Below are 14,703 nucleotides of genomic sequence, written 5' to 3' on the forward strand. Positions count from 1 at the left end.
AGCTTTCCACTTGGTTTTGGCCACAACAGTTCACAGCTCACAGCCGTGAATTGTAGAAGCTGTTCTTTATTTTAAAAAGCAGCCTAGGGATTCAGTGTTCAGAAATACTACAGGGAAAAGCAATCCCAAACATGCACATAATAATATAGTACAGTGTGAACTCAATACAAGACGAATTACGGTGTTATCCTGTTTTCAAATGACAGTCACTGAGTTCAGGCTAAGTTTGCTATTAGATTCCTTTTGCTGGCAAAACAAAAAACACACCAACACATCATGTGCATGACTTAATGTAACTTTTTTGTGGCTTTATACAATACTGATATAATTGTTAAGACTTGTTGTGTATATTAGCATAAATGTAAAAATGAATAAAGTTGAAGATTTTGTACATAAATATCAAGTAGTTAACAGGGCAGGACAGTAGCTGAGAACCTGACATGGCATCACATGACCATGGAGACAGGTGACTATTGAAACTTCAGAACCAGGTTGTAAATACCTTTATGGGCCACTGCTATAGCTTCAACTGATTGTTGAGCAATCAACCAAAAGTCAAGGACTATCTGTACACATATTTATTTAATCATGGATGCATTTATTAAAATATCTTATCAGACAGCCAATAAGGAAACATAAATAATCAGCATACCACATTATTCCTGAAAGAATCACTGTGTAATCTGGATAAACTCATACTATACTGGAAAGTATAATAGTCACACAAGTGTGCTTTGCTTTTAGGCAAAGTCTAAAAGGTCTTTAATTTAAATAATTAGAGGAACATGACAGCATATATAGTAGTAGATCAGGAGCAAAAAGTACCATTCTACAAACACATCTTACTACATTAATGAGGTTTTTAAAATATTACACTGTAGAAATAAATAATATTATAAAGTACTTATAAATATCTCTGGTTAATCAACTAAAATCTACAAATGTTATATTTAATCATTATGTGGATTAAAAGTAATAATAACACCTTTTATTGGGGAAAAAAAGTTTTCAGAAATTGATGCATCTTAGTTACCTCAAATAAACCTGAAGGTTTTTTTTAAAAAAAAAACCTTCATTCACCATATCATTAAAAATTACAACTACAATCATGTGCACCTACCTGAACATAAGTACTACTGTGTTATTAGGAATTATTCCTGAGTAGACACATATAGGTTTGTATTGTGGTGTAGGTAGCATACAGAAGAAGTACAATAGAACATCTTAAGGTACCACCATTAGCATCAGGCTGTTTCTGGTGACTGTATGCTTGCTGTCTCCATCTGTCCTTGGCAGGAAATTTGAGCTCTTTCAGAGACATTCCAATTATCTTTTTGCTGTCCTCCATTTCCCATTGCCATATGATAGTTTTTTGCTAATTCCCCATATACTTCCATCACTTCTCCAAAGTATTTTAGGTTTCTGTTTGCTAATCATTGTCTCAAGTATTAGTGCATTTCTTCCAGGATCAGTTCATTGGCTCTTTTTGCACCATGCAAAACTTTGTAACCGAATCCTGACAGAATATTCTTTCTCAAGTGGAAAAATACTATTTGATCTATTTTAATTTTAGTTGCCATAAATCATTTTTGCTTATCAGCTTGCCTATTCTTGCCACTGAATTCTTTCTTAAAATTAATTCCATTACTATTCCAGAGTTGTGACTCCAAGAAAACTATGATCTTCTCTTTATCATAAACTGTAAAATAATTAAGGATGAATGCTTGCCTTTGGTTTTTTAATATTTAATGCATATTGTGTAATTTTCATTGAACAGATCCAGAATCAAGCATATTTAAGGGTAAGCAAAAAAAAAACCTTTTTCTAGAAAAAATCATTTCAAAAGTTTACTATTCATATCCACATCTGAAGTACTTGGCTGGAATTTATTCTGATTGGCTCTGATTCCAATTATCTGGGGTCATTTTTTTGATGCGACAATAATCCCTTTAGTAACCATTACTAAAAAAAAAAAAACCTCAGCAAGCCATATGCACACTTCTGTGTAATGCTGTTATAGTTGTTTTTTTAATCAATCATAACACTCTTTGCAAGTTCACAGCAACAGAATATTAAAATCCTGAACAAACCACACATTTCAGTAAGTTTCCTAGATGAACAGCTACGATATTATTTGGAGCAAATATGACCAAAAAAGCTAAGAAATTTAAGAAGCCTCAAGCGTCCTTGCTATATTTTCAAAATACACAGGTTGTCATAAACCTGCTTATGTCAACCGAATAACATGCTCCCTGTATCTTTTCGCTTTATTTCGCAAATAACAAATAATCGTAAAAAAAATCTGCCATGCGCAGTTTAGTAAGAATTGTGTTTTTATAAATTCAGCTAAACGACGACTAGCAAATCTCCAACTTCAGCTTAAGTTGGAGCTCAACCTCTCGCCTCAAAACAGCAGCTTTGTATTCTCCCACGTGACTTATCCGATCAAATAAAAAATGCCGTCTCAGAGCGCGCGATGACATCATTGTTATTGTGAGAGAGGCGGAGTCTCGAGACCAGCATAGTAGTACAACCGTAAGGACACCATGGGGAACGAACGGCTCTAATTTCTACCATAGAGTTATCGCGGGCTAGCACGACTTCTCATTCTACGGGCCATAGCGACTACCGGCGCTTTCCTGCCATTATCGGATGTTGAATGTCTATGCTTCCCTTTCCCGCGTCTTTTCTCCGAGGGCATGCTGGGAAACGTTATTAAAGAAACCCACCTTCCGTTTCATTGGTCTTTCCTGTGCGGAGCTCAGCAAGGTGGTAAGTCTCGGCGGGAGCTGTTAGGGAGAAGGTTGGTTTTATTTAATTCTAAAATAATAATAATATGTTAGATTTTGTGAACACGGAAAGCTAAAACAACACCTTAGTCATAGCTATGGTAGGGTGGAAAAGATTTTTTAATTTTTTTTTTAAATGAGATCAATTAAAAATTAAAATTTGCGCTTCTGCAGAAAAAGAAATAGCGATGACCAAAATATTGGATTTTCAGGACGATTTCAAAGATTCAGCCTAAATTTGGAGCAGTGTACTTTTGTACACAAATTTTTATATCTTTTTTTCCCAAACCTAAACATGTACAATATTCCTGCGTTTCTACTGCTTTGAGAAAAGCTGGTGTATATTAATATTTGGGCAACTTCTTTTGAACGCTGCAAATAATAATTACAGTCATAATATGTACCATAAATATGGATAGAATTAATCTTACTATGCTGAAGCTCTTATAGCAAGAAATTATTTGTGACCGAGACTAGAGTCACATCTAGATGCCATCAGTCGTCATGGTGTGCTATAGTCCTCGAAGAATAATGACTGACCTTTATTCACTGACTCTGTGATTCATTAGCAGACTCAGCTGCCAGGTTGGTAACAGGTATGAATTACAACAAACTTTCACTGTATTGCTGGAGATAGGAGATAACTTGTGACATGGTAGTTCTGATGAATGTAACGTACACAGGGACAGACCTATTTTGCTTTATAAAAGAAACAAATTCTCCAACAAGGGAATAAAAAACTACTTTAGTTATGTTATTTGGAAAAAATTATAAAAGCAATTGCTTGGGAGTGAGATAACTCAATTATGTTCCAAAATGGGTTTGACTCATACCTGAAATTGTGCCCCAAAACATGGATAGTTAGTTGATTATTGTATTCTGTAAGTTATAAAAAAATATTTCAGATGTTTTCAAATAAACATTGATTTTGATTTTTCCCCTTTGATATATTTTTAAACTTACTGTAGTGAGCAAATTTTAAAATTCTCTATCAGTGAGTTGGGATTTGCCTAATTCTATGTCTGTGTAGAATTCTCCATAGAATTACAGAATCTAGATTGTCCTATGTATTTCTGTAGATGTTAGCATATTAGATTTGATGCATTGTTTGGCAAACAGTAAGTGTCTGACTGCAACACCTTTCCATTGCGATATATTTTTCTGTGCTATGGTTCCTGTAGGAAGGCTACTAATCTTAATTCATTGCTTATGCACACCTTTTGGCCACCCTGCCATTAGCCCTCAACATCACCAGGGTTGGGGCTGAAGTAAGAGGCCCAGAGCCTTCAGCAGCTTCATCCAGCGCCACTACTTTCACTGAGAAATGCCACCCAACTCCCCACACTCCAGCCAACCACACTAGCATCATTGTGCAAAACCCCAGTTGCCCTGCCACTATGTTCTCCAGACATTCTGGATGCCTAGTTTTACCTTCCCATTAACCCAACCATTTTTCTCCCGCCTGCTTATGAGGCATGCCCTATTTGGAGAAAGCCTGGACCATGTGACTTGGGAGAAGTAGCCTCAGGAAGAACTGGTGCAGCCAGTAGATGTAAAAGATGTTTACTATTTTGGTAATTGAGAGGCCTGCATTGCTATAAACTGGTAGACACAACAAGCCTGATTAAATAATGGTAAATTGATATAGATTGAATACTGACTTTTGAATTTTTTTTTCAGGATTACTACAGAATTGGTGGAAAGAAGAAGGTGCTTTAGTAATTGACTACAGAATTCATCTGCAACTGACAAATTGATGTACAGTATTTCAAAGTTTTATATTTCAATAAAAATACTTTAAACACTGAAGCTGATTGATTTCTGCTTAATTATTTGGACATTAGATTTTGAGGGGTGAAATGAAATTTCCATGTTCTACAATTTCAGTTGGCAATATCCTGTTTTATTTATATAATAAGATGGTGTGACTTATTAAGACATTGTTTTTTATTTTATTTACTGTATATACTCGAGTATAAGCCTAGTTTTTCAGCCCACTTTTTGGGCTGAAAAAAGCCGCCTCGGCTTATACTCGAGTCAGTGAAAAATTTGCCCGAAATGGAGGAGAAAAAGGGGCGGGGCCATGCCGCTGGGTGACACTCGTGAATGGCCCAGTGCCCCTGTGAGTTTCCCCTCCCTCTGTGTCAGTTTGCCGCGCAGCGCGCACCGCACCATCCCCCCTCCTCACGTTCTAATGTAATGCAGGGCTGTCTTACGATTCCCCTTCCTCCCCCTCCTGCCGCTCTGCAACGATGTCCCACCTCCTCCTTGTTATGGCAAGCAGCCACATAGCGATGTCCCACCTCCTCTGGTACAGTGATCCAATGATAGGAATCACTGTGCCGTGTGTCATAGGAGGCGGGACATCGCTCCCGCGGCTGCACGGGACATTATCATCACAGCGGGACATCAGCATCATGAGGTGAGTGAAGTATTTCATTGAATACACCGCTAGTTTACTGTTTTTCTTTGAAATAAATATTCAAAAACATTATTGGTATCTATTTTTATTTTTGAAATTTACCGGTAGCTGCTGCATTTCCCACCCTAGGCTTATACTCGAGTCAATAACTTTTCCAGTTTTTTTGTGGTAAAATTAGGTGCCTCGGCTTATATTCGGGTCGGCCTATACTCGAGTATATACGGTATTATGGAGAACCAGTTTGGTTTGCAGTTAAGGCATCAACTATGTGACCATGAGTTCTAGTATCGCTTTAAACACAAAGCAAACTCGTGCCCTTGGACCATTTTCTTTATCTCAGTTCTAGAAGGTAGGCAGTGAGGAATGGATAGAAGAAACTGCAAGGTTCAAAGCTTGTAAAAATATTTTTAAAAGTTTCAGGTGGGAAAAAAACCCTGCAAGGTTCAACTCTAGGTTTTTAGTCTTCATTGTTAATTTCAATGGTAATGAGATGAAATATTTATCAAAGATGCAGATTACATATGAGTAAAATAGAGAATACTCTAGAAGAAAAAAACCAAAATTCTAAATTAGATGTCTGGGTTGAAAGTAACTTATTGCTGAACATGAAAACAGCCCTGCAGTCAGATCAAAGGTTTTCTTAGTTCACCATTTTCTGATGGAGAGCCATTTGCCTCTAGAGTGGTAAAAATACATGATAACACATAGCTCGCTCTCACAATGGTTCCCCTGAAGTTACTATTTGGAAGTGTGCTACCCTGAGTTTAGAGCAGTGATGGCAAATCTTTTTTAGCTGGTGTGCCAAAAGTGGGGGAAGCACAGGGGGGTTGTGCGCAGGAGTGCCATACCCATAATGCAATGCACGACCCCCCAGTGCGCATGCACACATGATAGGCACTTCCCCCTCATTTTTGCATGATTTTTTGCCCTCCAGGCTCCAGAGGCTTTATAGGAGCTTGGGGAGGGGGAAAACACCCCCCCCCCGAGGCCCTCCAGTGGGTTCCCTGAAGCCTCCAGAGCGCAAAAAACCAGCTCTACGGGCAAACCAGAAGTTCTAGAACGAACTTCCGGTTTGCTCGTAGAGCCAGTTTAAGCTCTCGGGAGGCTTCCCTGCAGGCTCCGGAGGACGAAAAACGACTCTACGAGCAAACCGGAAGTCACTTCCAGTTTGTAGGGCCATTTTTAGTCCTCAGGAGACTTCCCTGAAGTCCGTTCCCGAACTTCCGGTTTGCCCATAGGGCCATTTTTTTGCACTCTGAAGGCTTTCAAGGAAGCTCCTGAAGCCTACTGTGGGGCGGGGGAGGCTGTTTTCGCCCTCTCCAGGCTCCTATAAAGCCTCTGGAGCCTGGGGAGGGAGAAAAATGGCCTCAAAAAAAGGTATGCTGGCCAGCTGACAGGGCAACGCCTTGCGTGCCCTGACAAATGGCTCCACATGCCATAGTTTGCCATCCCGGATCTAGAGTGTGTCTTCAAGACTAATAGCCCTTGGTGTACATGCTTTTCATGAATGTACTTCATTGTCTTACTACATGTTGTAATAATGAATTTCCTAAATTAGTAGGACAATGCTATGAGCTCTAAGCTTATAAGCAGTATCCTGAATGACAGGAAGCAGGCTTCCTATAATGTCAGCTGATCTTACCATCCTCTGTATGGACGTTCTATCTGAGACACTGCTACTGCCAAACCAGTGATGCAGTTTGTTAAAATGCTCTCAATTGTGCCTCTGTAAAAAGCGGCCAGGATAGGAGAAAGGTGCTCTCCTTATCCGATGCAGGAAATGCAGATACTGGTTTGCATGCTTCAGTAAGGATGACGTCTGGAGAGACACCTGTTCAGATGTTAGTTATCTGCACTGCTTCACAGTGCAGTCAGCATATTGCACCCCAAAAATCTGGGTCCTCATTTTACCAACCTCAGAAGGGTGGAAGGCTGAGTCAATTTTGAGCCTGATGTTCTACCATCTTGATTAATATGGGGTTACTTGGCTTGGCAATAGTATCTGTACAAAAATCCTAATTGTAGCTAATCGGAAGTCAGTAATGTTATAGTCCAACTGCAGAAAGGCAAGCTTTTTCTTCCATCAGTAGAATTATAATTTTAAAATTATAGAAAATTAATTGCCTTTTATATTCTGCATTGGTCAGCTCATCAGCTGTAGCATTTACATTTTGGGCACATCACACTGGGTCCATATCACTAGTAGCCTGGTTGTATTTTCCTAATGGTCTGTCAACAGTTAACAACTGGGTCAAATCATTATTTTGGGGGATAATATGCAACCCCTTTGTGCAGAAAATGGTTATTTCCCACACCATTGTTTTTGTTTCTTAATCTGGTACAGATCAGAGAGTGCATTTATATTTTTTCAAAACTTGTTATAACAAATTCCTATTCCTTCTTAGTAATTCTATGCTTATTTCTATTTTTCTGTCTTAATCTACAATCTTCCTATTACTATAAATGTACAACTATTTCTGCTCTACATCAACATTCCTGTTTGTAGCCCTATCTTAATTTTTTCAGTCTTTCCTTTTCTCCCCATCACCAAGTCTTCAGTTCTTGCAATAGCCAATCTCAGTCTATTTGAAAATGTGGAGGGGGAAGGGGAAGATGCTATTTTGCTCTTCTGGACTTGTGAATAGTTTTTTTTGTTCCACTTCCAATTATCCATTGTTATTTATTCTGAACAGTATATAAATGTTTTGTGGCAGTAGGGGACACCCCAATTTATATTAAACCCTACATTGACAGTGTCGGGTAGGATGAAATCTAGCCTTTGGGGAAAAAGCTGAAAAAAATATTATGAATGCAAAATTGCAGCCAAGGTATCAAATGTCTTGACAGTGGTCCAGCTGTAGCCACCTTGATTCTGTCTAGAGAAGCAGCTAGTGGTGTGTGCAAGAATGAACACTCCACTTAAGAGTGAGCAGACATTTCTCTTCTGGGATTGGATTTTGGTGATGCATGGGAAGTATAGTTAAAATAACATATCTTCCTTAATTGGAGACCTCTCATAAAATGGAACAAAGCAAGAAAGGAGTCAAGCACAGGAGATGACAGAAAAATGGGAAAGAACACAAAGGCAACATCTCAGCGGCAGACTTTTACAGTAAAAGAATTGCAAGACTAGCAGAGAGCTCTGAGTGGGAAGTCTCAAATCAGCCTGCATGCCTAGTGTGCAGTAACTCAAGCAGAATTCATAAATCTGTTCCTGAAAGGGTGGTGGTGGTGGTGGAAGAGAATCCCATGTTAAAGGACTCTAGTAATTGTTTATTTTATTGAGAAAAGTGTTGTGATGCAAATACATTTAAGTTCTAGGGACAATATATAAATGACTGGCCAATTTTGTATTATCCCATAATACAAGATAATTAACATGGAATATTCTACTTTAAGCACTTGGAAAAATGTCATAATTATATAGGAATCAGCAGGGGAGCTGGTTTCCTAGTTCCTCAATGAGAACTCAAATCTGGACATTGGATTGGTGGCCTAAATGTAATCTTCCAGCTCTACGATTCCTCTCAAAAGCAACTTTCTAGTATAAATATAAATGTGAGAATATTCTGATGAAAAATCATTCCAACATTTGAAATAGTTTATTCATGCCTGTGATTTGAGTCTGCATACATATATAAACTTTTAGGCCACTAGAACACAGGCTCCTCCAACTTCCTTGATTTTCTCTTCTGCTCTTCGGCTGAAGAATTTTGCTTTCACGATGACAGGCTGCTTGGGTAGCTTTCCTTTGCCCAGGACTTTGTAATATCCCTGGAAAATATCAAAACACAAGCTTTCAGTTAACATGTAGACTCTTGAAGACATTACTCATAATGTCAATAAAATGGACAGGTGTTTTTAAAATATTGTGTATCAATTCTGATAATTGATGCCTTTATGGATTTACTGGAGGAGAAAAGTATTGATCAGCAATCTTTTTTAACTGTGTATACAATTTACTGGAAGGTTGGCATTCGAAGGCCAAAGCACTACATGACAGGGTAAGCTCCCACCTTGCCCCAGCTCCTGTCCACCTATCAGTTTGAAAGCAAGCAAATGAAGTAGATAAATAGATGCTACTTCGATGGGAAGATAGAAGCATTCTGTGCACCACGGTATAGTCATGGACCATGGAATAGTCTTTGATAATGCTGCTTCCCTCAGCTAGGAAACAGAGCACTGCCCCCTAGATTTGGAGACAACTTGACAAGGGACACCTTTATCTTTTATAGAATAATTCTATTTGAATAAGAGTGTACTGTATCTCATTTTACCCAGTTTCATTTTAGCTGAAAATGACTATTATAGCCCCAAGTTTGAAGTATCATCATCAAAATCTTGAAAGATGATTACATTTTAATTTGTAAAATCATATAACCTCTAAAATAAAACTGAGATGTTTGGATCTGGAGGGACTTCACCTAAATCAAGACTGAGTGGCTATGACTGTTTGCCACCCCTCCCCCTCCCAACAGGTTGGGGATGTTTTTATCACTGGTATTTGATAAGGTTACTCTTCTCCATTTAAGACTGATGAATAACTTGGGATGTCCTCTTGGATTCACAGCTATTGCTTCATGGCAGCTGTGGCCAGAAGATCCTTTACATTAGACTACCTTGTGCCCTGGATGTTCACTTCCCTCAACCAGCAGACCCTTCAGTCAGTCACCTATGCCTTTGTCAGTTCACAAGAGGAGTATTACAATGTGTTCTATTTGGGGCTGCCCTCAAAAGACCACCCAAAACCTAAGGCTGGTTCAAAATGCAGCTGCATGAGCAGTAATGTCATCACTGCTCTTTCAGCTTCATTGGCTGCCACATGGATCTGGGTGCAATTTATGGTTGTTACCTATGAATCCATTCATAACACAGGGCCTGTTATCTGAGGGACTGCTTACCTATAGCCCACTCGGTACATTTGGGTAGAGCAAGTGCATTCAAGAGCTCCTCTATTAAATATTGTCATCTCTTGTGGGACAACTATGTTTTCTCTGTTGCTGCTTCACCCTCCAGAATATCTCCCAAAAGATACACCCAGTGCTCACTCTCCTGGCTATGGAAGACCTTTAAGAACTGGTTCTGTTCCAAGGCCTGGGATGTGTGTGTATGGTAGGGGGAGTGTCATATTGCTTTGTTTTTAGTTCAGGCTATTACATTTTATTTTGAATTGTATATTTTAATGTTGTAAGCTGCTCATTTACTGGAATGGGCAAACATCATAAATAAGAATTTTCAAAAAACAGATAACACCACTTACAGAGCGTACAACATCAATAACTGGAGCGAGTCCTGCTGGATTTTTAGCATAATTCAGCCTTGTCTGCTCACTAACAAGCGTCCACAGCTTATCCAGATTCACTGTCGGGCAGAAGTGCTGGTTCTTTTTCAAGTGGTAATGTCTCATACCAACCTTTCCAAAATAACCAGGGTGGCTAGGGAAAAAAAAACATGTAAGTAAATTTACTGGCCAATGCATTATGGTTCTGAAGGTAACCTTAACTAGAAAATACAAAAGATATCCATCCATCTATCCAATTCAGGGGTGTCAAACTTGCATCATTACGGCAGCATTACGTGATGTATCCTTTTTCCTTTGCTAAACTGGGTGTGGGCATGGCCAGCGTGTGACACACAAAAGGAATGCCTTTTGTCTTCAGTTCATGACTTAACATCATAATAAAGCTTCTAAGATCTTCAATACATAAGATCTAATTAATTATATTAATATGGTTATTACAAACTTATTTCCTGTACTCAATGCTATTCCCCTTCATCTATTATGCTTAGATGCCATTTGCACTTCCAAGCAGAAATACCAGGATCTATCAATGGCAAGGTATAAAAATGTTTTTGTAACAAAGAACAATGACTAGTTACATCATTTTGTTTTAGAAAACATGCAGTTTCTTAACCATTCAGAGCCTTCTGTTGCTAACCTGGTGGCTGACTGTGTTGGGAAAGAGACAGTCAGTGAATAAAGGTTAGTTGTTACTCTCTGAGTACAATAGCACACCCTGATCACTGGCAGTACCAAGATGTGACTCTAGTCTCAGCTATTTGTAAGTTACTTCTGAAAATGATTATAAATGACAATTGCAATTCTAAACATTTTATTAAAAAAGTTTTTCCTGAGTTTTAGATGTGTTGAACTGGGCAATTTCCATCACCTGGCCAGAAAACTCAAATAGTGAGTAAATATCATAGCACTGTGTACAGCTTTATTTCAGTAAATAACAAAATGTATCCAGGATATGAAAACTGATCTTGGTTCATAACATAGATCTGCTCTTTGTATTACACAAAACTAAAATACAGAAGGCAGTTGTGAGATAAAGAAAAAATAGCTTACTATTTGTCAAAGTTAATTCTATGGTGGTGCATACCGCCAGCATTTCCACGGCCTCCTGGATGTTTCCTGTGCTTACCTATGACAAACAACAAACACTATTAATTGGAATTTAGTCTTAAAAGCTATTCAGTCTAGAATACTACCTTAATTGGTTAATTTTAGCGGTCTTTAATGCAGGAATGTCCAACCTTGGCAATTTTTAAGACTTCCCATGCTGGCTGGGGAATTCTGGAAGTTGAAGTCTACAAATCTTAAAAGTTGCTAAAATTGGACACACATTTGTTTTAATGTAATAATTACCCTTTAACTTTCATTCTAATAAATCATGTGGATAATTTGAATCTGCACAGATAACAAAGCAATCATTGTCACAGATGTGAAGACTTGGAATATCTAGACAGAACTGTTTTTGTGTCTTGCCTTTGAGACTAATTATTAATACTTCTTCAGAGAAGATAGTACAAACACAAGATATGTCACATGCAGATGTTATGCAAGCCAATGTATATCAACAGTTAAATCCAACATGAATCTTAGCAGCCAAAGATGGAAGCTTGTGGCCTTTTCGAAGTTACAGTGTTGTCAGTATAGATTATAGATGCTTAATTCTACCAATTCAACAGCATCTAGAAAATGAAATTTCTCAATTCTGATCTAGAAGCTTGTGAATTATTCCTTACTTTTTGGTAACCTCTGCTCTAATTTTCATATGCTAAAAGCAAGTATCATATATCTGCTGTTCATGATGTGTATAGAAAACTGCAGCAGCAAATTTATTTACCTAATTATACTGCATCAATTGCACTAATTTGCCCAGCATTTTCAGGACTGCAGCCCAAAACAAACTTCTGATGTCATCTAGTAAGACTTATTACTTGACTTTTGAATAAAATACCTTCATGATTAAAAATGTCTCTCCACTAAATAGGGACAAAATCAGACAATGCTACTACTGCAATAAAAGTATTGTAAGATAGAAGCCAGAACATTCATCTCATCTCAATAATTTTAAAACACAACTCTCACGACAATACATTCTGAACACAAACGAAATATCCTACCTCATCAGAAGCAAAACAAGGTGCAAATCTGCTTTTTCAAAGAAAGAAATCAAGGATCTACCATGATCTATATTTTGAGTGCTTTCCAACCTAACAGATGATATGGAAGGATCTAATGGGGCCTTCCATATTTTTCACAAATTTTCTGCAGGATTTCCAATTTCATAGCATGAGGGGAAAAATCTGTATTTTCAAAATTTCCAAAACTTTTATATTACTATGCTTACCAATACGTCCATGGCCGTGACTGACGTGCCCCCTTAGTTTCCTTGTCTTCCTCAGTCTGGAAGGCTTTAAAATATAAAAAACAAATTTGGTTATAATGCATCCTATTTTTTGAAATTCTTTCCCCTTTACTTCGCTCATCTCTGCAGGTTTCCTACAATCTCTACTTTATACAAAGAAACAAGATGTTTGCATTGGGTCTGCTTCACTGATTATTTAGGTTTGTCTGTCTAAATGTATAGAGGAAAAACCAGATGAAAGTTGTTTTATTGGTGGCAGAGACGACTCTCCGATCATTTTCCTTCAGGTTATGGTGGGCTTCGATCCAACCCCAACAAATAATAATTATTTTTTTAAATAATTAAACCCATTCTATTTTTTTTTAAATAATTAAAACCCAAACCCCACAAAATTAAAACTGGGCCGGCTCGACGTCTTCTTGTCGCTCTCGTCCTTCCACGAAAATAAAACGACGGTCGCCTCCCCCCCTCCCAGCCCAGCCCTCCGCCGGGGAAGTCTCCCGCCCTCAGGGCAACCTCTCCTCAGAATATGGAAAGGCATACAGCCAAAGGCCTAGGCAGCCCCGGCAAAAGCAGTAAGCGAAACCCGCGCGGCGTCTCCTTATCCTAAAAAAAGGCCACAGAAACCTCCGAGCCCGAGACTAACCACGTTGCTCCCAACCTACCATCTTGCTCGATCGGCGACAAAAAGAACGAAGGAAGTTGGAAAGCAACTTCTCGCGAGATTTCGTGTCCCCTTCCCGGAAAAGTTCTTTTCTCGCGATCTCATGAGAGAGGTGAGCGAGCGAGCGAGCGAGAGAGAGAGAGAGAGAGAAAGAAAAGGTCTCTCAAGTGCTCCCGTTTCCGCTTCCGATTTCTCCGAAATGGGGCTTTCTTTAAACTTGGTAGCAATTTAGGAATTTTGAAAGAATAGGGTTGCGTGAGAGGATTTTTTTTTTTCGTTTCGCTTTCGAGTAGTCCTACCCCGTTTTCCTTCCTGGTTTTTTTTAAATAACTTTTTTGGGTGGGTTCGGTTGTTAGCTACCTACATAAAACCCTAACGATGGAAGGAGGAAAACTACTGTTAAATTTTTTGGGGATAAAATTGAGGCGAAAAGTTTGGCATTGGGCATAAGTTAAATTTGTTTTATTTATAGATAAGCGCTTCAAAGATACGCTCTGTAAAAGCTCTGTCATGCTTTTCTTTCAACCCAGGAAATGCGATCCGCTTCTCAAAGCCTGCCTCCCTAAATTAATCCTCCACGGCAGGCAGACATTTCATGGGTATACTGCAGCCCCTTAATGCAGGGGGGCTCCAAACTTGGCGACTTTTAAGACTTGTGGACTTCAACTCCCAGAATTCCCCAACCAGCATGGCTGCCTGAGGAAATCTGGGAGTTGAAGTCCACAAGTTTTAAAAGTTGATAAATTTGGAGAGACCTGCCCCTAATATACCGGTAACCTTTATTACTCTTCCACGACGAGTGCTCTATTTCTTGAATTTCTGGCCCTTACGCAGCCTTTAAAAGAGCAGGAATGTGGGCTCCTCGAAAAGTCAATAGTCTGATTTCTTTTAAGGGACTAATTCTGCATTAAATAAATCTTTTAATCCTGCCTGCTGTTTGATTGTTTTTATATATCAGTTAAATCGTTGCCCTCACCTGAGTGAAAAACAGCAAAAAATCCGACTACAGGAATTTAAATCAATTGAACTCTCGCTATGCCGTTTCCCCTTCTGTCCATGTGTGAGTTAATGCTCTTCTTGCCGTTCAGGGATATAGTTCTTGTGTTAGAGATTCCCATAAATGAATAGAGACTGCCCATATCTGAAATTAATAGATACATATATGCATCT

The 14,703-nt window shown here is 38.7% G+C and overlaps 1 protein-coding gene, 1 long non-coding RNA gene and 2 other non-coding genes across 4 annotated transcripts; 2 read left to right on the forward strand and 2 right to left on the reverse strand.

Moving 5' to 3' along the window:
• Positions 1-2,560: 2,560 nt before the first annotated feature.
• LOC116510828 lies at positions 2,561-4,598 on the forward strand. Its single transcript, XR_004255673.1, has 2 exons — positions 2,561-2,803; positions 4,470-4,598. It is a non-coding gene; the product is annotated as an uncharacterized LOC116510828 (long non-coding RNA).
• Positions 3,256-3,387, forward strand: LOC116523790. The gene has a single exon (XR_004257147.1). It is a non-coding gene; the product is annotated as a small nucleolar RNA SNORA3/SNORA45 family (small nucleolar RNA).
• A 4,196-nt stretch (positions 4,599-8,794) lies between the features above and the next one.
• Positions 8,795-13,652, reverse strand: RPL27A (ribosomal protein L27a). Its single transcript, XM_032233460.1, has 5 exons — positions 13,535-13,652; positions 12,852-12,915; positions 11,564-11,639; positions 10,472-10,646; positions 8,795-8,985 (listed from the first exon to the last, which is right to left on the reverse strand). Exons 1-5 carry the CDS (start codon positions 13,535-13,537, stop codon positions 8,857-8,859), a joined length of 447 nt encoding a protein of 148 aa, XP_032089351.1. The 5' UTR covers positions 13,538-13,652; the 3' UTR covers positions 8,795-8,856.
• Positions 11,138-11,268, reverse strand: LOC116523791. The gene has a single exon (XR_004257148.1). It is a non-coding gene; the product is annotated as a small nucleolar RNA SNORA3/SNORA45 family (small nucleolar RNA).
• Positions 13,653-14,703: the final 1,051 nt, after the last annotated feature.

This window comes from Thamnophis elegans, chromosome 1 (assembly GCF_009769535.1).
Source record: "Thamnophis elegans isolate rThaEle1 chromosome 1, rThaEle1.pri, whole genome shotgun sequence".
In the NCBI taxonomy this organism is placed as follows: domain Eukaryota; kingdom Metazoa; phylum Chordata; class Lepidosauria; order Squamata; family Colubridae; genus Thamnophis; species Thamnophis elegans.

Excerpts from the sequence above, each read along its gene's own strand:
- RPL27A (XM_032233460.1), bottom strand. Across the intron at positions 10,647-11,563 it reads AGAATTAACTTTGACAAATA|CCACCCTGGTTATTTTGGAA; the intron begins GTAAGCTATTTT and ends TTTTTTCCCTAG. Across the intron at positions 8,986-10,471 it reads TTATTGATGTTGTACGCTCT|GGATATTACAAAGTCCTGGG; the intron begins GTAAGTGGTGTT and ends GATATTTTCCAG.